This window comes from Pelecanus crispus, chromosome 2 (assembly GCF_030463565.1).
Source record: "Pelecanus crispus isolate bPelCri1 chromosome 2, bPelCri1.pri, whole genome shotgun sequence".
In the NCBI taxonomy this organism is placed as follows: Eukaryota; Metazoa; Chordata; class Aves; order Pelecaniformes; family Pelecanidae; genus Pelecanus; species Pelecanus crispus.
This window is the reverse complement of record NC_134644.1, coordinates 6996375-7019141: the sequence shown is the minus strand read 5'-3', so window position 1 is coordinate 7019141 and position 22767 is coordinate 6996375. Positions and strand designations below refer to the sequence as shown.

Sequence of the window (22767 nt, the reverse complement as noted above, 5' to 3'; positions counted from 1 at the left end):
GATTTCTGATATATTTTAATGTTACTATCAGAAAGAGTGCACAGGCACAAATAGGGCTGACGCTAACCTAAAAGAGATTTGTTCAGCTTTCTCTTACAATGGACACATGCTTAGTTATCTCCCTCCAGCCTCTACCGGTTGTGCTGGCTAGACATCCTTTGAGTGTAAGAAGAGTTTAAGCACCCTAAATTTGGGAATGTGAGTCTATGAGCAGGGTGCCACCCCCAGCTGCCCGAGGGTATCCTGCCTCAGCTCCCGTTGGGTGTGCCACTGCTATTGGGGCACCTCAGATGTCGCAGGGCATAGGATGCCTGTCTTTAGGAGGCAGAATCCAACCTTTACATTTAGTCAAATACATCTCATGGCTAATGATGACAAACTGGGTTATTAACCCGCCTGTGTTATAGAGTAGCGGAGTTCCCTGGCTTCTGTTCAGCCATCACATTTCAGGTAGCTACAACTATCTGCCTCGAGAAATGCTCATTATTATTCACTTAACAGAACAATTATGTTTTAAAGGTCAGGGTATCTATCTACCCATCTCATCTGTCTCTCTAACTAATCTTATGCAGGGCATCATCAAAGGACTTTCAATATCTGTATCAAATACAAGCAACTTAATAACCCCTTTAAAATATTTAAGATATAAACCAATAAGCCTGCTAAAATAAAACAAATGAGGTTGTCTTATAATTTAGCTTTCACTTTATAATGTACATCAAATAAAATGCAGGATCCTAGTGTCAGGGTTGCATATCTATGGCCCGTTTGGGGGCTTTGAAGTCAAGCAGTGGTTACGGTCTGCTTCCCCAGCTACTCTAGCGACTGTCATTACACAAGCTGCTCCCATGTCCCTGTAACCTGCATAATCCAAGCTTTGATATATTACTCTCATCCCATCATGTGACCCAGAGCACTTGGCAGCAAGAAACAACGTTATTTGAGAGGGTCTGTGCTAATCATCTTAATTATCTGCATTTACATATTTCAAGATCTGTAGCTACTTTCCGAGGAACTTCAAAAAGTTAACAAACACCCAGGGCCTGGAGATACAAGAAGTGTGTTACTTGTCACTCAAGCAGTCACACTGCTCTTTTGCCTGCCAGGGAACAGTAATTAAACTGACAAGAAACCTTTGGCAGCCTGTGCCAAAGCTTGTCCATTTTGTCCCCACACATTGGGGTGACGTTTTCACTGCAACTCGGTCTCCTATCTTGCCTTCAAAAATGATATTTCAAGGGTGTGAAAGAGCTGTTAGAGAAAGCCACAGAAAACAATACACAGAGAGATTGGAGTTTATCACTTCTTGTAAGGGCTCACTCACTTTGTCAGATGACTTGCTGTACTTTGCAATTACTGCAAAAATAACAACAAACTATTTAAAGTGATTTCCTCCTCTCCCTCTTTTGCTCTCCCTATTTTCTACTAACTTGTCAAAAAGTACATTGTGTTTTGTCTACTAAAAGCACACTGTGAGTCAGGAAGCAACTTAATAAGGAATGAAAAACATGCTACCTGAATGCACCAGGTGCACTGTACTTCTGCATGAGCTACAGATATTACCCAAATGACAAAATTCTGGTGCTTTGCATTTTTTCACGGTGACAACAGATAAAACCTTTGCGATATAAAACCTTTGCGATATAAAACCTTTGCGATAGAAAACCTTTGTGATAGAAAACGTCATTAAGGGTTATTTCTTCTGCTTTACTTCATGTGTTAAAAAAGAGATAAACAGGATACCTGCAGTATCACAATTACTATTAAAACACAGGCTCCCCATTTGGGTGCTTATGGCTTAAATGCATAAGAAGAGGTTTTGGATCTTCTGCAATAAGCTATAGATATATTCTGATGGTTTAACTACCACACACAAATATGTACTGCCTTTTAAACTCCCTTAAGAACTTAGCATGTCCAGGGGTGTAGCCAGATGAGCTCAGTTTTTGGAAGAGCTCACCCCAGAATAACAGAAAAAAAAAAAAGTTGTATGTTGCCTCCAACATCTCCAGTCCAAATAGTGAAGCATAGTGCTGACATGTGAGAAAATGCAGCATAATTTACCCTTATACAGAATTGCACTGGCTAAATTGAAAGTCACAAAAAGTAAATGAACGCATGCAATAAAAATTAAATGAGATTTATATTGCAGTGTTCAGTATCTAAGGCACTTTTAATTACATATGTAAGGAAGTGTATTCATCTAAAGTGTATTATAGCAAGCGACATGCCCCCTTTAAAATGTGTTAAAAAATGAACATGCTGATTCTCAAGCTGGTGCAAAAACTGTCAGACTCCATTGATTTCAGCAAAGCTATGACAATTTGCAGCAGCCTACTATTTACCCAAGTTTTTCAGCCTCTTACGTTTCATAATAAAATAAAAACCCCTTGGTGAAATTTCAGCCCATCCCTGGTGGACCCAGAGAACAGTCCATTCCTTTCCTTTTTGCATCAACATTTATGTATTTCCACCTTGCTTCCCTGCAGAGACTTTCTTTAAACTACATAAACCCAGTACTTCTGTGTTTTCCTCTTTTTTTTAGGCCACTGACAATTTGTGTTGCTCTCCTCTGGAGTTTCTTCAATTAGCCCATGTCTTTCCCAAAGTGCAACGCCCAGAGCTGAAGCCAGTGCTCCAGCTGAGGCCTCCTTGATGCCAACTGGAGTGGAAGAACACACTTATTTATACAGCCCAGTGGGGTGTTTGGCTTTTGTGCGGTGCTGTGATGTAGTTTACTCTATCCTGTTTGTTGCCTGTTCTCTCTCCAGCTCTTTTTAGTAAATCTGCTACCTTAGCAGTCATCCTGCATCATGCCTTTCTGCCCATGGTTATTCCTGATGAGGTGAAGCAAGCACCTTTCTAAGATGATGTTCCTCTTACTATTTAAGGCAGATTCATCCATTTGGCTGAAGTTAATCCTGACATCCAGAAAAACACTGGTAACCTGTCTAAACATGGCATTGCCTACAAATTTAGTAGGTGTATTTCTTACTCCGTCAGGAAGAAGATCAGTGACCACCAGACCAAAGCCTGGAGAACTCTTGATACACCCCTTTGCTCTATGCCCAGATAAAAACATGAGAGAAATCCCACCAACTTCAGTGACATTCCTGACATGTAAATGAGCGACACAAATATAAGCTGCCTTCACTACAAAGAACCCAGGGCTGATAATATAGAGAGGATAACCCCAGTACATGGTAGGATCTCAGGAGGAGAGGATCCTTTATGAGAGCTGTGGGCAATGACCAGTCAGCCTCCATATATACATATACATTCAGATGTACGCAGGAGCTATCTGTGCAGGGAAGGTACAACAGTTTAAGCTAAGGTGTATTCAAAACATGACAGGCACCCACTAGTTCCATGTGTAGCACTGATTCAGTGCCCCCTGCATCTTTTATGGCTTTGCTTTGTGGCTACAAATTGTGCTAAAAAATAAGAACGGAAAAAAAAAAAACCCATCCCTGGAGCAAAATACAAGCCTCCAGATGGGAACTACCATGAAGCAGTCATTGGATGCTGAAGTAGTAACTCTGAGATACTTCCTCACACAGACTTCCTTAAGGATTTGCTTTTCAAAACGTGTGCACATCACAACTTTATGTTAGAAGAGAAGAAAGTTCTCCCCTCCCCCCGTATGGTAAAGGCAGGTGAAATCAGAAAAGCCGAAGACCTGTTTTAGCCCCAAACATGCTTTGCTTTGAGAAGTGAGCAGTTAGGGCACATAAGATCCTAGAGACAGCTAACTGGAGAACAGCTTCTCTGAGACCCACGTCCACCATCAAGCAGCTAGGAAATGCTGTTACATTTACCAGGGCTCCACTGCTCAGCAGGATCATGAATATGATGAAAGTTTCAAACCAGTTGTGTTCGACGATTCTGTAGCAGGTTTTCCGCAGCCTCCACCAAATTTTGCCTGGAAATTTTGTGATGTCCACTAAACAGCATGGGAAGAATCGCACACAAACTGCAAAGAAGAAAAATGCAAACAAAGCAATTGTTAAAAAAGCCTATTTAATTCTTAAAGCTGCAATAAGGAGCTGCTAAACAAGATTTCTTCTAGCAATAAGCTGCTGCATGGAGTCTTTCCTCCCTTGTTTTCTTTGCCTAACTCTTCTGCTCTGCCTTCTGTTTCCCCTCCTCTATTAAAAAAAATTCAAAATCACTTAAAATGTAGCCCGTGGTTTCTCCCAATAATTTTTATGATACAGAATATATTGGCCATGAGTCACTCATGCCCTAGGTTGATCATATTGTGTTAGCTGAGCTCAGGCAGCACCCCTGATCAGGACTAATGACTCTAGACAGTGTATTACCAATAGTTTCCACATCCTTTTGAATGGAGGAAGGATATTTTCTTGGTACTATGACACCACTAGAATTCCTGATTAAAAGTGGCAATCTGATGAAAGGGAGATGACGGGAGGAAGTGCTACAGCGCAGATGGGACCAATGTGCTGAAGAGACTCAGACAGCAAAAGCAGGAACAGATTTTGATCTCTTGGACTCTCATGAGCTTAAACAAGGCATTAGAATGACTTTGGAAATATATTTAGGTGGTTAAATCCCTTTGATGTCAGCAGAAATTTAGTCCACAGCAGGTTCTCCACTGATGTTTCATAGCACTTTCTGACCTTAGTGACAAATACTGTGTGGTAGTTAAATGCTGCGGTCGTAATGGGGAACCCACAAGGATTTCTGACAGGCAAAACCATGGCCATTTTCAGTTTCCTTAGCAACATTCATTTGTTATAACAAAAGGATATTGTCATCGGTAATGGACAGGTCCATCTCTCCCATTTTAAAAAACACCACATGCATTGCCTTGTGCTGGGTAAGAACTTAAAATTGTGTGAGAGGACACCCTGGTAGCCAGGACTTGTCCTTTTCCAGGCTGGCCATTCAGCCTCATGTCAGACAACTGGACTCAAATTTCACAACATTTGCTGATGAGAATGACCCTCAGAAACTACTTCATTTTCAAAAAGCAAGCTTTTTACCCTACATTAAATCCATGTGTTGTATAGAAAGAGACAGCTATGGAGCTTTATCAGTCCCATCATGAGGAAAAAAAAACCCACAGGCCAACTGCTTCCATAGCTGACAGGTGGCCAAGGTCACTAACACATCTTGAAGCATACAACAACTGCTCAGAAGTGACAAGAGAGGACATCGCACTATGGTGATGTAATGCAATGTTATTGCAAGTAGAAATAATATTTAGTCAAGGAAGCTGGGGAAGAACAGAGGGTGAGTGCCAAGGTTACACAGGCAGCAGATGCCGCTAATTCAAGGTGGCATAACAGAGGCGCTTGAGCAGCATGTGATATGCGAGGAGATCAAGTGCAACTCCCGGGATGCTGTGATTCCCAAGCAGCTGGAAGTGAGGCTCTGCTGGCAGCAGGCTCTGCCAGGAGGAGGGGAGCTGCTAAGTCTGCTGTGGTCCTCCTGGCATTTTCTGCAAGTTTTTATTAGCCCAGATCCCTGCTATGGAGCAGCAGAACTGTAGGACATTTCATACATGAACCACTCCCAGATCTCCCCTTTCCCTCACATTTCTGAGATGTTTGGTAGCTGTAGGCTCTTCGATGTATGAGTATTTGGTATGGGACTAACAGGACAGTAAACCATTTATGCAAAAGTAATGGGACAGTGATGCAAGTAACTATCTGTCCTCTAAATGCCTCTGTCACACAGACACACACCAGTTCTCAGTTTACCACTGTATTCTGGAATTCAGAAAAATTCTGGGCTCGGTTGAACTACACATTTAATCAAACTATTTGAGAAGAACATAATGCTAGGAGAAGACGTAAGTGTAAGAACCAGCTCTCCACCTCTTTGTAGGTCAGGTAGCACTTCAACAAAGGAAACTTTTATCCCTCTAAGCACTTCAATGTTGAACACCAAAGAAGCATGTCAAAGGATAAAAGGATATCATGTTAGTCACTACTTTTTGCTAAAACCAGTACAGTGCTCAGAGACGGTAATGGGTGTGATTTGGGTATATTTTAGGAAGTAGGGACATGGAACAGACTTCAGGCATGCAATACTGCATGGTACCAGGATCACTGAGCTAACATACTCACATGGCACCTCTGCTTAGAGATGCCCATGCAGTACAATCCCACCAGCATGGCACGACAGCGGGGGCTATTAGTTGCATCTCTTAGCAGTGCTGCCAGGAAACTCTTACGCTGGTTCTTACCCCACAACTTGTATGGACATCACCAGCTTTCAGGTGTCTGGTCCACACTCTGCGCTGTTATGCAGGTACACTGGCCACCTCATTGTCAACTCCGCTTTGAATCAGGAAGACCAAAGGCTTGGGATCAGATCCTTCATTTGTCAAGTGAACAGCCTAATGAGCAGGTTGTTCACTACATAAGTGTGGATTTCTCATGTTAAGCAGAAATCCTCCTTTGTGCTGTAAGTAACCATTGCTTCTAGCAGAATAAATTTTCCACGAGCCCATCTTGTTCCCACAAACAGTTTCAATTTGGAAAAAAATCAGCTTTTTTTCTGACTTAAAACATTTGTCCAGAAACTTTCCTCTCTTTCCTCCTAAGTTACTTCCTAGATGGATACTTGGCTTTTTAGTCTCAGACGAATGCCTAGGCTTAGCTAGGAACAGGCATGACATGCTCTGCCATGCTCTTACAGAGAAGAAATGCTCTGTAATTACCATTGGAAAAGGTTAGGATCTTCCAGGAAGGGGCTTTCCCCACTGTAAGACAGTCAGATGAATCATTCCCTGGAGGAGTCTGCCTCTGTCTTTCCGCTACACAGGGAGCCTACATGATTACCTGAGCCCTGGCACAGCTAAAATTAGGGGATCACCTTCAAATTAAATACTAATGAGCAGGGCACCATAAATTCCAAAGTTACTTCATTTGTGATGGAAAATACTTACAAAACAGTAAAACCAGGCTATTGCTGATTCAGTCAGCTTCCATCTGATAATCTACAGGTACAGAGAGGTATTTTTAAAGACAGAAAGCCATCTAGGACCACTAATCTTTTTTTTTTTTTTTAATGCTCTTTGATGGCTTTCATGTAATTCTGATCTGAAAAAAAAGTCCTAGTTACTGACAGTAATACCTTGAAAAATCAAAAATAGCTTCTCAGATGAGTCAGCCCAAAATCACAGCGCTATTAAATCCCATGCTTTTGATTGGGCCCAATTCAGAAATGTTTAGACCAGATTCTGATACAATTACTAATGTCAAGCAGCACTTCCATGAATAATCATGCTGGCTGTAATTCAGATGAAATGCTATTTTTAACTATTCATGAATCAAGCAGAAAAAAAGAAAACTGAAAGAGAAAAAGAAAACTGTCTTTTCACAAATAAGTCTTTTAATGAATTAGCAAAGTTCTATTTCCATTTCAAATTTTCCATTTTCCCTCACTGACTGTTATTTCATGCCTGTGCTTTTCTGGACTTTCTCGTAATGCTGGTAGCCTACTCTTCTGGTGACCTTGACTGAAACTTAAATGCTGAATTAGAAGCTTCACATAACCCAACAAAAAAGTTTACCTGACCTTGGTGCATTCTAATACTTCTTTTTTTCCCCCATTTCTGTGAAATCAAAATATCAAAAACATTCCAATGTGTCTAAGGCATGACCTGGTGAGGGTCTGAGCAATGATAACCCCAGCTGGCTTCTACAACAAGGCAGGTGGTCAGCAGAGCCCAACTTCAGATTTTGAAAGCTACTTTATCCACACAAAGAAGACTATTCATTAACATCTTTTAGCACAGCAAGTGTCAAAGCAGGAATCAACCCTTTGGCATTTCTTATAACAGCATTACTCATATTGCCTTGTCTAATAGATTTGTGCTATCCCCCTGAAATCAATGCTAGTAGGAACGGCTTGTGCAGAAGAAGCTGACTACCTTGTGATTTAGTCAGGACTTAGTTTTGCCACCCTAATTCAGCTTGGGCTGCATCTTTCCTGAGAGCAAACTGGCTCATTTCCACCATGGCCTTTTGGGTAGTAGGTTACTGTTCAACAAAAACACAGAACAGCAGAAAAAGTCCCCCACAAAGGGCCGAGTTTTTTGCTGGTAAATCAGTGAAGCTGTACTGAACTGCATTAGTGGTCAACTTGTCCAAGGACAACATTTGTTTTCAATTCATACTTGAATATTACATACCATTTCTCTCAAAACAGAGGCCTATTTACCAAGAAGCCTTTCCAAATGCACCATTATACCATGATACTGTTTACTTTCTGTTGGTTTTTCATATCAAGGGAATTGTTCCCTTCAGTCACTGGGATGCCTTATGGCACAATCACAAACTGTAGTTTAAAATGTGTCCTAAACCACAGTCTCCACTGCATGCATGACAGAGAAAGCTCTTACTTAAGCATCTACCACAATGATAAACGAGTTACCAAAAAAAAAAAAAAAAGGCAGGAGGAATTTAATATACAATGCATTTTGTGTCAATATTCATTTGGTTCCACATTCACATTTTCTAGCCTGGTGCATTATAATCATGGAGTTGTTAGACCTGACTGCATTACCTTGGTGCATTTGGAAAAAAATTTCTTTGTAAATGTGGGAGCTATACTGCAAAGTATTCCTCCTGCATGCATGGCAGCCAAGCATATTGATTTCAAGCTTATGAGCAAGGAGTTTAGAAATCCACTGCTTGTTCACACCAATATATACATTTAAATTTACATAAAATTATTAAATATGTTTTAGATTAATTGTGCTGCTGTTTATCTCCAATAAACCAGGAAGACCAATTAATTTCTTCTGTACTGTGGTCCAGTAAGTCTGGTACCTTGTGCTCAAACTGCAGTAATTTTGTAGCTACTTTTACACAGGAGCTCCCAATTATTGGGACATTCATTTTTAGAACAAAACAATATTTTACTTAGCTTTGAATGCTAGTTACAACATTGCTTGGTTTGACACAAAGAAAATACAGCTTCCTCAGCATAAACCCCAGCAGGCAGGTATTCATAACATGGTTTTAATATATATATGTCTGCCAAGTTGGGCTTTTATTGACCAGTCTGGCTAGCTGTGTATGCTCAGGCAAGAAAGCGAGTTCGGTTGTACTGTCCCTTCAGAAGCCCTCAGCTGTCTCCCCATGCGTGGAGGGAACACCATCCCTGCAGACCCTCCTTATTTAACCTGCTTCTCATCTTCTGCCCCCCCTAACCCACTGGTGTGCATAGCTGGGTTTTTAGCTCTAGGGATAACACAGATTTGCCATCACTGTCCCCAGCATTCAAGTACCTGAGACACACATGGAGATTTGAGTCTTTTCTCATGTACTACAACCGGGTGCTGCCAAGAGAGCTTCTGACAAAGCCACAGTCTGCCAGGTATTTTTACTCTTCCAAGGGCTTTACAAGGGTACATTTCTTGTTTATCTGCTGTTACTCTCCTCAAAACATATCCTCTTGGAGGTCACTACAAATAACAAAGTGATGTCTTGAAGCAAAGGCGGTGGGCAGCCTGGTCCACCACCAATGTCAACCCTGCTTTGAACGAGGGGGTGGATGAGTTGATATCTAGAGGTCCTGTCCAACTTGAATTAATTTAATCTTGTAACATGTAATAGGGCTGTAAGAGTTTGATAATGTCAGAAAACTGTATACAACAAAATAATAGCATGCCCTTCCTGATGGAAAAAAACCACCGTATTTCCGATATTACGGCTAGAGGAAAAAGATACCTTAAAACTTGTTTCTGTTCTGTGATTTTTTTTGCCTAGGATGACAGTTGACATGTTTCATTGGGCTTGGTTTGGTGTTACTTAGCTTTTAAACATCATCTGGTTGCAGTCCCCTTAGCTCAGTTTAAATTTGTTCAGTTTAATGGTCTGTTTGATATCCTCTTTGCTTTTTTATTTCTAAATGACCGCTAACTGTGGTTGGGGAGGGCGTGACACAGATCCCACCATTAATCAGCGTAAGTTCACTGTAGTGCATGGCATTTCCAGCTGCGATAATTGCTCCTGCACGGTCACATGAAAAACGGGCTGCGGGCGTCCTCGGTGTCACGAGTTGCAATCAACTGCGCATTGAGCAAGGTAGCTCATTCTCGCATGATCATCTGATGATACTCCTTTGAAACCTTTGCCAGCGGGCTGTGTCCGGGGAATTACACTTGAGGACTTGGTGAAAACATTCTCCTATTAGGGTCTTGGAGAGAGGAGCGTGCTGGGGCCAGGGGGATCTCTTTGGACGACCTTCTGTGAGACACAGAAGAGAATGTCCAAACAGATAGCAATTTTTGATGCAGAGAACACATACCAATGGAGGTAACAGGACTGGAGTGTTGCAAGGCATCTGGAGGAAAAAATACCCAAATAGCTGGCATTGCCTAGAAGTTGCTTTCCCATCAACTAGCAACAAGAATGATCTCTCCATTTCTATCAGGTTTTTCCCAGCAATACCTACTAGCTGCCAGAGCTGTGACCCTACCTTGGCTTCACATTTCCTGACCCAAGAATATTCCCCATTGACCCTAATCAAAGCTATTTTGAGATGATAATGAATTAACAAGTCTCCCCAAGAAAAACGACCTATGGCTTATCTGGGTCACCCAACTCCCGGAAAACTGTGACCTCAAGCAAACTTTCAGCAACTATTTCAAGAACATGCATTATCTTTGTTGCCTCTGTTATCTGAAAAAGGGGGCTGAATTGGGAACATATTTGTTCAGGACATAACCTATGCTGGATTTGTTTAGAAATGTCATAGTTTGAATTTAGATAGCTGGTGAGCTAACAAGGTAAGAACTTAACACTTCCACACTTGCTCTTCCTCATCATCTCACCTAATCTCGTTCTTCCACAAATATTAGCTGGTCATTCTCCCAGATATATCAAATACTGTTGTATCTCTTTATTACAAGCCAGTAAAGACAATACTTGATAAACTTGCCCAGTGCATGCCCTTAAATACTTCCATTTTAGTACTTTATAACTTGTCATATCTTAGCTAACTAGACTGTCGTTTGTTGGCTTGCTTGTTTTTCAGCAAGACTGAAATGATAGCTGCATGAGGTTTAATTGTAATGGTAAGTTTGGGTAAAAATATTGGAAGGTATTTAATAGAAGAAGATTATAGGAAAACACTTTGTTTCCCTGCATAAATAAAAACAAATGTTAATGTCATTGCAGTAAGAGTTGTTTGGACTTTCAGTTTATGGCACTTTGACTTGAAATTTTATGAGCAACATTCACATGTGAAGTTTACACATTTTTGCCAAATCCATGAAGAATATGATCACATCTAGCCTACACAGTAGCCTCTGAAAAATCTGTATGGATATGTGCTACACAGGAAAGCAGAGCAAGTATGTTGGGGAGGACATCACCTGCAACTGGATCCCAAATGACCCTGGACACCCTGCATTGGGCCAAGGGCTGGGAGCGTGTTCTCCTTCAATTTGCATTCAGAGCTCAAGGCTCAGCTGGCCATACCCAGGGAGAAGAGGAAAACACCCTGACTTGTACAGGGACTGGTGAGGAACTAGGAAAGATGAGGAATAAAAGGCAAAAGACAGCAGCAGGGGTGCTCAGTGGGAAGGGAGCAGGAGCCAGCAAGGTTGATGTAACTCAGGGCAAGCTTGTGGTTTAGCCCACAACACTTTCATTTCTACTTTTCTTTGCTGCCAGGATGATGAGCGGGCTTCAAAACTGGCTTAATGCTTCCCGTGATCCACCTAGAAGAGCACCGCTTGCTGCCCTGCGTCCCATTGACAGCAGAGGAGAAGATCTGACAAACTGGGTTGATATTGACATGGTCCTGCACGATGGAGTTTCAGGCAGTTCTGGTTATTTTAAGACAGTGCAAATTACAGAGTGCTACTGCTCTGGGAATGAATCAGGGCTGTGCACTGAATGAAGTGATAGGCTGTGTGATGTCTGCCTTATTTCTTTTAAAAACTGGAAGGTGATCATGGCCAACCACAGTTTCAGAATTTGTAAACTGGCATCTGACTAGCACCAGTCTTACATCACTGGCTTGTTCAAGCAATTATAATGTAATTTCTCACTTTGCAGTGCACAGCATAGATTGCTGCTCACTAGCCTCATTAAGAAATATATTGTGAAAGAATGAAAACACCAGATCTAATTTCTAAATATTATTGTATGGGCCAGAATAGTTACACCATGCTTTCTTCTGTCAACTGCATTAATTTTTGGCTACTGCTTTTAAGCAGAGCTGCCAAGAAAATGTTTAGATCCTGGGGACATTTGTAAGCCCTGCAGGGCTCCCTTACCTCATTCAATCATCTTTCTCACAGATATAGAGATGCACATTTTTGCTGACTTCAGGGGCATTCATATACCCAGCAAATCATCTCTGTCTGATCCCATCTCAGCAGCTCTGTTTTTATTTATAATAATCCTTGAATTTTCAAGGGAATATACTAACCTTATTTTTCCTAACCCAGTTTTAAAGGAAAATGAGGAATCTTTCTGAGATAATATTTGGAATAGAACTCAGTCTGAGAAGAAATAACTTTGGGTGTTATTTACCTTATAGATTTACTTTAAAATAGATCTTCTGATGTAGCTGGATTTTAAACGTGTGTTTTGGAGCAGGCTGGTGTTAAAAAAAAATAAAACGATGGAGTATTTCAGTACTAAAAGAGTGATGTAAATGTGATTTGTTGTTATCTAAAATAATGATGCAAAATACCCTTTACACAGCACATCCCTGGTCAGATGAAAGTTACTGGACATGCTAATCTTAACAGCCTTTAAAATAAATGGAAGAGAGTCACTGGGATTCATGAACTCTCTAGACTGTTTCCGTTAACTGCTTATACACACCAGTTGTCTACCAAATTTGGTCATGCACACATACTGGAAGGCAAAAATCCTCATTGGCCAAGTTAGAAAAATCAACATTGAAAAAAAAAAACCCTTTATGGCACAAATTATGATGAAAAAAAGCCTAGCACTTTAGAAGCTGTATAGCCTTTTAGAGCATGCTTTTGGCTTATCTCACCTTGGAAATCCAAAGACTAAAGATAACAAGTGATTTTGAGTATGTGTTTGGAGCGTTACAGTACCTAAGAAATGAAGTGCATCCAGTGAAATACTACTGCAAGCAGCCAGAGCAATGTGGTGTGAAGATGGAGAGATGTTCACAAAGAGAAGAGGTTTCTTGCCTCAACATTGCAGGGAAATATGCAGGCCCTTACCTTCGGGGAAGCAATCTTCAGGCTCCATCAGCTCCTCAGCAAACTCAGGGATCTGCTCCAGCAGTTCTGCAGGATTTGTCAAATCCACTGTGCTGCCTTCAGAAAGACTGATTTCATCAAGCTTGTTGTCAACAAGAGCAAAGACGAGGAAAACAAATTGATCAATCTCCCCGAAGGAAGTAGCTGAGGCTTTTTTCCACTAACCAATATCCCAGCTAAAGCCACCAAAACAGAGACATCGCCATGCATTTCACATGGTGCCCACTCTTCGAGTGACAGCTCTGCCTACGCCGTGGTGAGCTAACAGTTGACCCATCAACCAGAACAACAAAAAAAGTTAACAGGTAAAACTTACTTTTTAAAATGAGAGAGAAGCAAACCGTAGAAAGATAGTGGACAGCCATTGAATATTAATGGTAGGTGGAAGCTTGGAATGACGGAACCACTCATGATTTTAAGGCTTGTACGCCCTGAAGGCTCGTACCTTCAGATGGGGGTGGGGCCAGAAGTGGGACCTAGCTCCTGAAATGCTGAAGGATGAATCTGATGACCTGTGTTGAGTTCCTGTCTCTGTGGCCTCATTCCTGAGGCTCCTCACCCACAGCTGATGGGTGAAACCTGCACCTTGTCAGTCAGGACCATGCTCTGCTCCCTGCTGCCACAGCTTCTGCTCCGAGAAGAGCAGAAGTCCCTCTGTCACTAGGGTCTGGTCACGCGATGCTACAGGCACAAGCATGTGAGAGGGCTCCTCCACCTGCCTCATCCCAGGCCTAACCTGTTCCCACCACATGATGTGGCCCCTCACCTTTTGGTCACACACTTCGGATCTCAAGGTGACATAGGAGGAGGGACACATGGCTTTTGAAAACCTTTCAGAGGCTCTATCACTTGCCTGAAATATTTGACACCACCATCTCAGGCATGTTGTTTAAACTCAGTGTTTCTCAAATCCTCCTCTACAAAATGGGGACAAGAATATTCCCGCTCCCTGAAGCATTGGTTGTCTTATCTATTTAGAGCAAGAACTCTGAAGTAGATCTGGGTAAAAAATTTCTGGGGAATATATTATTTTAAAAAATTGTTTTAGAGGCTGAATTTGCTAGTAAAAGTAGCCCTTTCTTTTAACAGAATCAAAGCATTTTCTTTAGAAGAAAACAGGGTTTTTTTCCATATTTTATTTACTAGTCAAAATAAAACATTTCTATTTTGTGTTAATCCAAAATTATATTTTACTTGATTACTCAGCTTGGCCACTAAAGTGAAAGATCTAACATTTGCCCAGCCCTGCCCACAGTTTGTTTCTTAGTGTATTAGGGCACTATCCAGCATAAGTGGGCAACACCAAAGCTGGTATCTTCTATGGGTCATATCAACACAAAATAGCTCTAAGCAGGAGTCAGGAGAGGTGGGTTATTTCTTAACTGTCTTATTCTGTTCTCTGAGTACCTACAGAAATCTTTTTGTGCTTTATCTTGCAATACTATTATCTTAATTTAAAAAATGAGGACAATAATACTTATCCATGCTTTTAAACAACCTGTTGGATAGTTATATGAGAGATGTCACGTACACATAAAATATTATTTTCATGAGGATGATGGTGATGGAGTTAGAGGATAGGTACAACTTTATATATTTATTATTAATGTGAAAATGGGCCCTCTGTTTTCCAGTATACACAGTGAATGCAAAATTTATAGCTGAATTCAGAGAAATGCTGAACCTGGTGTAAAATGGGCAAGATTGAACATTCCAGCAATGCATGCAAGCAGGGATGGAAGCTACTTGTTTGCAATTAGCTGCAGCATCCAGAAGGTCATAGTCTTGGCTAGGATTTTTAATGCTCTACTCGAAAGGACTGCAAACAATTGAGATGAAACCTTTTAAAAAGAGAGTCAGAACAGAAAGCACAGGTCAAAGACATGGATAAAGCTTCTAAAAAGTCCATATTCAGAATGCAGCTGTTGTACAGAGCCCATTTTCTACAGACTACCAACAATATATGATGGTGGAAAAAATGTCATACCAAGTTTTAGCACAGTCAGAACTTTCTGATACTGTTCATTAGGGAATGCATTTAGTCATTATCTGTTCTGTTATGAAGACATCAAAACACAGATCACCGAAATAGTCCTAAATCACATACAGCTGTAGGATGTAGAAAATAGGGGTTCCAATGAGAAAAGAAGCCTTGTTGGATATCATTCTTACCAATAGACAGAAATCAAAGAAAACTGTGAGAACAACGTCAGCTTGATAGCATTGTCAGTGAGAGAGCTGGATTTAGCAGAGACAGGTTAGGAAATTCACAGAACACAATACAGCGCAACTATAATAGACTACAAGGAAAACATCTTAAAGAATCAAGAATTCTCGAGAGTTATTTATCAGGAGGAGTTTTCAGAAAATATTAGAATCCATCAGTGTCAAAGGGAGATGAGGAACATGCAAGACAAAACAGACAGGATTTCTTCTGAAAAGCCTTCAAAGAAGAAGAGGCAGCAAACATGGATTCAGAAAACTTTAGACAAAGGCTTGAGGGTCTGAACTGGGACTAGAAAAAGAAGGAACCAGACATATGAGAGAGCAGGGAAAGATTAGGAAAGCTTGTAGGAAAGAAGCAAAGGTTACTCTTTGCCAGGAAGGTTAAAGGGGTTAAGAACGTTTTCATGAACTCAGTAATGGAAAGAGAAGAGCTAGAGACATAATAACAATTGATGAGGGAGATGTAACTAATCAAAATTCAGTTGCCTAAGAAAAAGAATCCAACAAGGGGATCAATAAAAAGCGGGGGTGTGGAGGAGAGTCTGTTAGAATTAATACAAATGTAAGTAGAGAAATGTCTAGAAAGCCTGAAACATATGCAAATCAGCAGATCCAGACAAGGCACATTGTAGGGCATAAAGGGAACCGATACACCAAGTTAACACACCATTAGCAATCAATAGTGAATGCTCACAGAAAACTGGAAACAGCCCAGGAGAGCAACAATAAATAAACACAATACTGAGCTTAAAGAAGAAAAGGGAATAATCATGGGAATCACAGATCACTAAACACTTGCTGTAGCCTGTGATTAAAGTAAATTAAATGAAGACTCAGAGGAGAAAAGGAGAGTGCTTTCTTGGAGTGAAATGTCATAGAGATGTAAAAGCAGTGAGGTGGTTCTCCTGTATGCTAAGGGTACTGTGCACAAACGGGGTGCAAGGAGGCCAAAAGAAGGCAAAAAGGACAAATACAGAATCTCCTCTTTCTTTCTTGGAGTAAGTGAGTGGAGGAGGTGTACCAGGCAGAGACAATGGGATCCATCAGAAGCCCCTTTGGGAGACCTCCCACTAGTGCATAAATTCCTGCTGCAGAGGGTAGGTTTTAATGTGTTTCTGGGTGGAATGGCTGTTTTCAGTACCCGGACAGGGTTTCCACACCCATTGCTTGTGTCTGTAATAGTGGCAAATTGATCTGAATGGGTTTTTCAAAAAGCCTTTAGCAGTGAGCTGCTGAAATCTCATTGAAAGTTGATGTTTGCTCAAGGCTTAACTCTCTTATCTCCCTTCCTCTCTCCCTCACCTCTGAAGATCACAGCCTTAATCTATCAAATTGACTTATGATATATAAACCTTAAGAAAATACCTGGATGTCTATTATAGAAAAGTCTACTTTTGAAATAAATTGTAATTGGCTTGGATTCACCCATTGCTGCGTGGAGAAAAGCCATCCTAAGGACCCAAATATAACACAAACTTTGTCTTCAGAGGAGGAGATCTATAGGGATTAGAGTCAGCATTATCTTCACTAAAGATATAGAAGAGGTACTGGCTGATTTAATCCTTGTGCTAGCCCATAACATTAAATTGGAGAGAGTATTGAAACCAAGCAAGCACAAAGGAAAAGAGAAGTGAAACATGGACAGAATATAGCAAAATGAGACTTGACTCAAAACAGTACCAATGAGAGAGAGTTCAGGGAAAATTCCAACGGAAATCCTGTAACTCCAAGTCACCTGGAGTAATATTAAAAAATAAGATGTGATTTTGCAGTGGGATATAACAATGCAGAAAACCCATATGAAAGCATCATGTCTAGATAATGAGATACTATTTCCTTTCTTTATGGTTCTGTGGAAGCTGTATTTGGAATATTGTGCTTACTTCTTGGCAATACTACTCCAGAAAGGAACAACTGAGGGTGTTGCAAAGAAAGAGGTAAAAGAAGTCATATAAAGGGCACAGTGATAGTCACTTACGAGAAATAATGAAATGACAGAACAATGGTGGGCGACTTTAGGGGGTAAAGACAAAAGGGAGCAAACAAGAGTCTATTAAATTAAGTGATATTAATTAATAAAAAGAGAATGATGGATAAAATTGGTAGAAAATAGTAATGAAATGGTACTTTGAAAGGGAAAAAAAGGGGGGGAAAAAAGGCCAGTTATTAAGGCAATATAGCCAGCTATGAGATTTTTTCTAAGCAAGTGAATTGTTCCCTTTGGTAAATGAAGAAATCCAAGCTGCCTGATACATTTAAAGGTAGATTCCACAAAGCTGTACAGAATATTTTATGGGGCAGTGTTTTGGCAGAGCAATCAACCAGTTTGTTCTCTGAGGTCTTATCCACCTGTGACATCAATGATTTTATTTCTATGGTGTCTTTCTGATGATTTATATAGGATGAATTTTTAATCATATAATGTATCCTTTACTGACATGACCAGTGTTTTATTCAGAACACATCCAATGCTTCCTGTTATTGACTGAATCACTCAAAGCCTTGTCTCTTGGGCATACCAAATCTGTTAAGTTACTTCCTCGCAGTTGCTGGCTTTATTTGGCTAGTCGCAAGTTCTTGGGACATTCATCAAAAAGATGATTAGCATGTCCTTGTGTGCCAGCGCGAAGATTACTTCTGAATAGGAGGACTGCAAGTATGTAATGTCCACGCAAGATCTGGCCTTCAAAAATAGCATCCTTTGGGCTTTGCTCTTTCATGTTGGTATTCATAGCCTCATGTGAACTTCCGTTTGATTTCAAGTCATCCCTGGATTATTGCCATATTCCTCCACCTCTTTCTAAGCAGCCACAAATAGAATCAATTATACTCTACTATAGAAAGGTGACATTTGTGTCCCAGGACCCTTTGAAAGTTGAGGGAGGAAATGGGGATTATTTCTTTATCACGATGTTGCTGAATATATCAAGGCTAGAATGTTCCTGTTTTATCATGACATTTTGTTACAGCACTAAAAAAGGACATAGTTTTCCAGCCTCCATGTTAGGATCACAGGGTTTATTTATCTCAAAAAGACATTTGAACATGAAGGATACCTAATCCCCTGAGAGTAATTCCTGAAACAGTCTTCTAATTCCTCCTAGTTATAATGTTTCATCTCATCATTTTAAAGTTTAGGGTTTCTTTGGTAAATGTATATACACTTTTTCCTGAGACTGAGTTATCAAATATTTGAGTCTCCTTCCTCTAAAGCTCAGGACCTTTTCTTTCTGACGATGAAGTTCTATGCCAAGAAATATTCTGGCAAGGAGGATTGCTCCTTACAGAAATGCTTCATGGCTAGAGGATTTCTGGTTACTGTGAGTGGAATTTCTCTCACCTAACTGTACAACCCATCTAGATACCCTGGGCTCCTTTTATAGTCAATGGAGAGAAACAAGCACTTTTAGAAGATGATTCATCTGACCTAATTTAAATGTTGATTTCAGTCAGAGATGAGACACATTTACCTAACTACATTGGCTCCAGATCCTCATTGACTATAAAGGCACCTCAGATGACAAGTTCAGATGCAGATGTCTACATTTAGTTCAGTAAATTCCACCCCATATGACAATATGAATCAGCAGGTCTGGAGAGATGAGCTCTGGCTCTGTGATGGCTCTGTTTCCTGTTGTCCTGTCAAGATTTCTCCATGGGATTGCTCCTGCTGGGCACAAATTTGCCAGCAGTTTTATAGCAGAACTGGGAGAGGTGTGATGCATGTCGATATTATGTCATCCTTTCCCTTTCATTAATTCAGTCCCCCCAAACCACCTCTGATTCCAATCTCAAAGAGCTATAGAGTTCCCCAAAATCCCAGGACATCACCCAAAACCTCCAGTTCCTGATTTCAAAGAGAGGAATCCATCGCTCTCTAATAATAAAGGTAATGTTATGTCAATAAAATGCTAAATCTGAAGGGAAAAAAACCCCAACAAGTCAGCAAGTAGGATACAGGGAATTGAAAGCCTGGAATCACTCAGTGTACAGTACAAAGACATGTATTTTTGGTATTCCTGTTCATAAGGACAAAATAATCCTACAAATTGAAAAGAAATGTCAGTGGGTACACATTGAGGAACAATGAGTGAGCTACACTTGGATGAACATCAGCTGAGTGATACCAAGGCTTACTATTTAGTTAATATCTTCATGTCAACTACTTAAATTGTTGCACCTTTCTTTGGTCTATGCGCTAACAGGAAAAGAAATGGTAATCTGTGACAGATAGTAGATGCCCTCCGGTGAACTCAAGGTACAGATCTGCCAAGTCAGAGCTACTTTTCAGCGGGAAAACACACACATTTGCTCCTAAAATAAGACAGTAACATTCTAGATGATTTCATGTTTTTTTTCAAAGCCTCTTGGAATCCCATCTTAATTTATAATGTACATTTTCCAAGCTTTCCAATTATTTTTATGACAACAAAATCCTCTATCTTCTTTACTAAGACTGTAATACCTACTACGTACTATTGCTTTCCTACCACTTGACAAACATGTATTTTTACAAGCCATAAACCCCACATAAATTGGTGACATGCACTACGGAGCTGGTGCAATGAATTGCATGCAGTATCAGGTAGGAAAGTTGTTTCTGTTACCTCTTTCTGCCCTACTGCAGGTGGTGGCTCAGCCTTCAACTGCTTATCCACGTGCAACTCACTTAACTCTTCACAAATCTCAGAGTTCTGACTCCGGACGCCTGGACTTTGGCATCGCTGCCCCCTTGGCTGCAGCTGTTTTTCCTGCTGGAAATAATCCTAGATGGGTTTATTTTCTTTTTCTTTGATAGCATGCTTATTTCCTTATTTCTTAAGAAGAACTCTCCAGCTAGAAGAGAAAACAGCCTGGACTATACTTCTCAGGGGACAACATCTTAAGGAAAAATGGCAAGGAACAAGATAACACAAGCTTACGCTGTAACTTTTGAGCTTTAGCAACTGGTTATGTTAAGATATCTGGCTGTAGAAAATGGAAATATAAATAGGCAACTTTTTTTGAGCTATTGTTGCTGTGGCAGGAGGAAATACCCTTGCAATCTCCATTTTGAGTATGGTTCTGAGACACAAGTTCTCCAGTGACCCAAGGCGCACAGAAGGGTGCTTGCAGTTCTTTCAAATAACCGAGGGGTGTACTCTGAAGTCACAGCGATACTCAGTGTTACAGCTGGAGAAAGGCACAAGTGCAATACCCAACGCCGTGCTATGAGTCTGCTTGAAACAGTGTGAAAAAATCCACATCCAGAGGAGACAAGATACGCATTGAAGGGGAGAAAAATGCAAAGTTCACAGGAAGGGGTAGAAAGCATCTAAAAGTAGATGTGGAAAAACTTCAGGTAAACACGAAAATGTACGTGGCTCCTATTCAGCAAAACACTTAGGTCTACTTTGCACCCACTGATGCCAACGGGACTTAACCGCAGGTTGAAGGGAGAGCACATCCTTAAGTACTTCACTAAAAAGGGATGGACTCTGGAATCAGAGCTATAATTTTTTTTTCTGCAAACATGTTTGACTAGACCCAGTGCTTCCTAGTATGAGTGGTGCCATTAAATCCAGCCACTTCTTCCTGGGGTGATGATTGTTACTTCTGAGCTCTCTAGAAGTACTCCCAGGTCTAATGGCAGAGGAAAGTGTGTTTGCAGGGTTGGTCCCTACATCTGGAGGCCCAGGTTCTCTGCTGATGTAAATCAGTGTGGCTTTATTGATTCACCTAAGACTGGGATTTCTCTGAAAACTCCATAGCTCATCACAGCACTACCATCATTCATGCCATTACTAATGCTGCTACTAAAATATTAATAAAACTCTAGCCAGTTTCAAAGGGTTGTGCTGAATTGCTTACCGAAGGACTTCCATGCTGAGAAAAAAATTACAAGCATAACAGGATTTCAACAGTAATTGTTTAAACCTATTTATCTTTCACTTGTCCACCTTTTTTTTTTTTTTCCTTGGCTTGACTGGCATTCAACGTTATTCATGTATTAAACGAGTTTCCCTTCCCCAGGGAGCCGCAGCCTACCTGCCTCACTTCTAAAGCCACATCACCACAGGAAGTCCCTCAAGAGGTACCAGGAGCAAAAAAAACACTTTATTCCAAATATAACTACCTGAAAGAACAGATGACACAAAGGAAGCAGTTGGTTAAGCAAATTGCTCTCTGTATAAATACTTTCGGACTGTCAGGTTTGTACCAGTCCTTTCAAATGTTGTTCTGTGTTTCTAGCAAATTAATTTAAAATCAAATTACTTGTTTCCTGCTTCAGAGGGCATGTGGTCTAAAATATATTCTAACTTTAATAAATTAAATTATGCATGTCCAAGCCAGTACCCTCTGCATAAGAATGTATTACATACAATTTCTAGGCACAGTTTAGCACTGATCTTCACAGGCCAGAGATTGCTCCATAATCACTGAGTTACAGTTCCGTCCCTGTCAAAAAGTAACACTCTTTAAGGTGCATCTTTGGAAATAGTGTAATATTCAGGGAAGAAGCTAACACGGAAGGTACAGTATGCCCAAGTAAGGCGCTCAGCCATAAAAAGGGTTTTTTTTAATGCAATGTGCATACAACTTAGTACCAAGTAATCTTAATGGCATGATATTGGTTATAGCACTAAAACAACAAAAACAATTGTTTCATGTTAAAAGTGCAACGCAATCTGAGGTGACATCTCAGGTTCATTTATGCAGAAAGGTTGTGCGCTCAGATTCATTAAAACTATGCAGTGTATGAGAACAGACTGTGTAACACAGTTGATCTGACAAATACTCAAGTTGTTAAGCAAATTATTGCACTAAGCTAGAGTCAAATGCCAAATGTACACCAATTGTCTATTTGCTAACCCCGCTGTGTGGTACCAAGACTTAGCAACACTTTCCTAGAGACTAAACTCCAGGAAACATGGACCCAGCTACTTCCCAGAAATCACACTTGTACCAAGTATCCGATGAGTTAAAGTTAATTAAAACTGATGAAATATATCCTGGCAAACTATCCAATGGGGACAACAAGCGCATGTGCTCGGACAATGATTTAGTTCATCATCGTGTGTTTTCAGACTTGTCCTGCAAATTTCTAAGGTGGGAGAAAATCTCTAAGAGAAATAGACTCTTCAAAAGAATCTGGTTGTATAGACTGATCCCAAAAGGAGTGTTAGGGAATCAACTGAGCTGTTGCAAGCAACTGATGCCAGCCCTGGTAAGCCACTCTCGTGGGATGCAGCAGTCTCATTTTTAGCACACAGCACCTGAGGATCAGCACAGACCTGTCTGAGGAAAGGTGCCTTTGGTTTATG

The 22767-nt window shown here is 40.6% G+C and overlaps 1 protein-coding gene across 5 annotated transcripts in view; it reads right to left on the bottom strand.

Moving 5' to 3' along the window:
- LOC104028196 (sodium channel protein type 5 subunit alpha) overlaps positions 1-22767 on the bottom strand; it is a 171522-nt gene that overhangs the window by 34152 nt on the left and 114603 nt on the right. For 2 of the 5 annotated variants that reach the window (XM_075705275.1, XM_075705276.1), the window contains exons 7-9: positions 18628-18639; positions 13199-13319; positions 3819-3973 (exon numbers count right to left, since the gene is read on the bottom strand). In XM_075705275.1, the coding sequence (XP_075561390.1) occupies positions 3819-3973; positions 13199-13319; positions 18628-18639 (288 nt within the window). Of the gene's footprint in view, positions 1-3818; positions 3974-13198; positions 13320-18627; positions 18640-20070; positions 20218-22767 lie in introns of all 5 variants that reach the window. The other 3 variants (XM_075705274.1, XM_075705272.1, XM_075705273.1) reach the window with 3 other exon arrangements.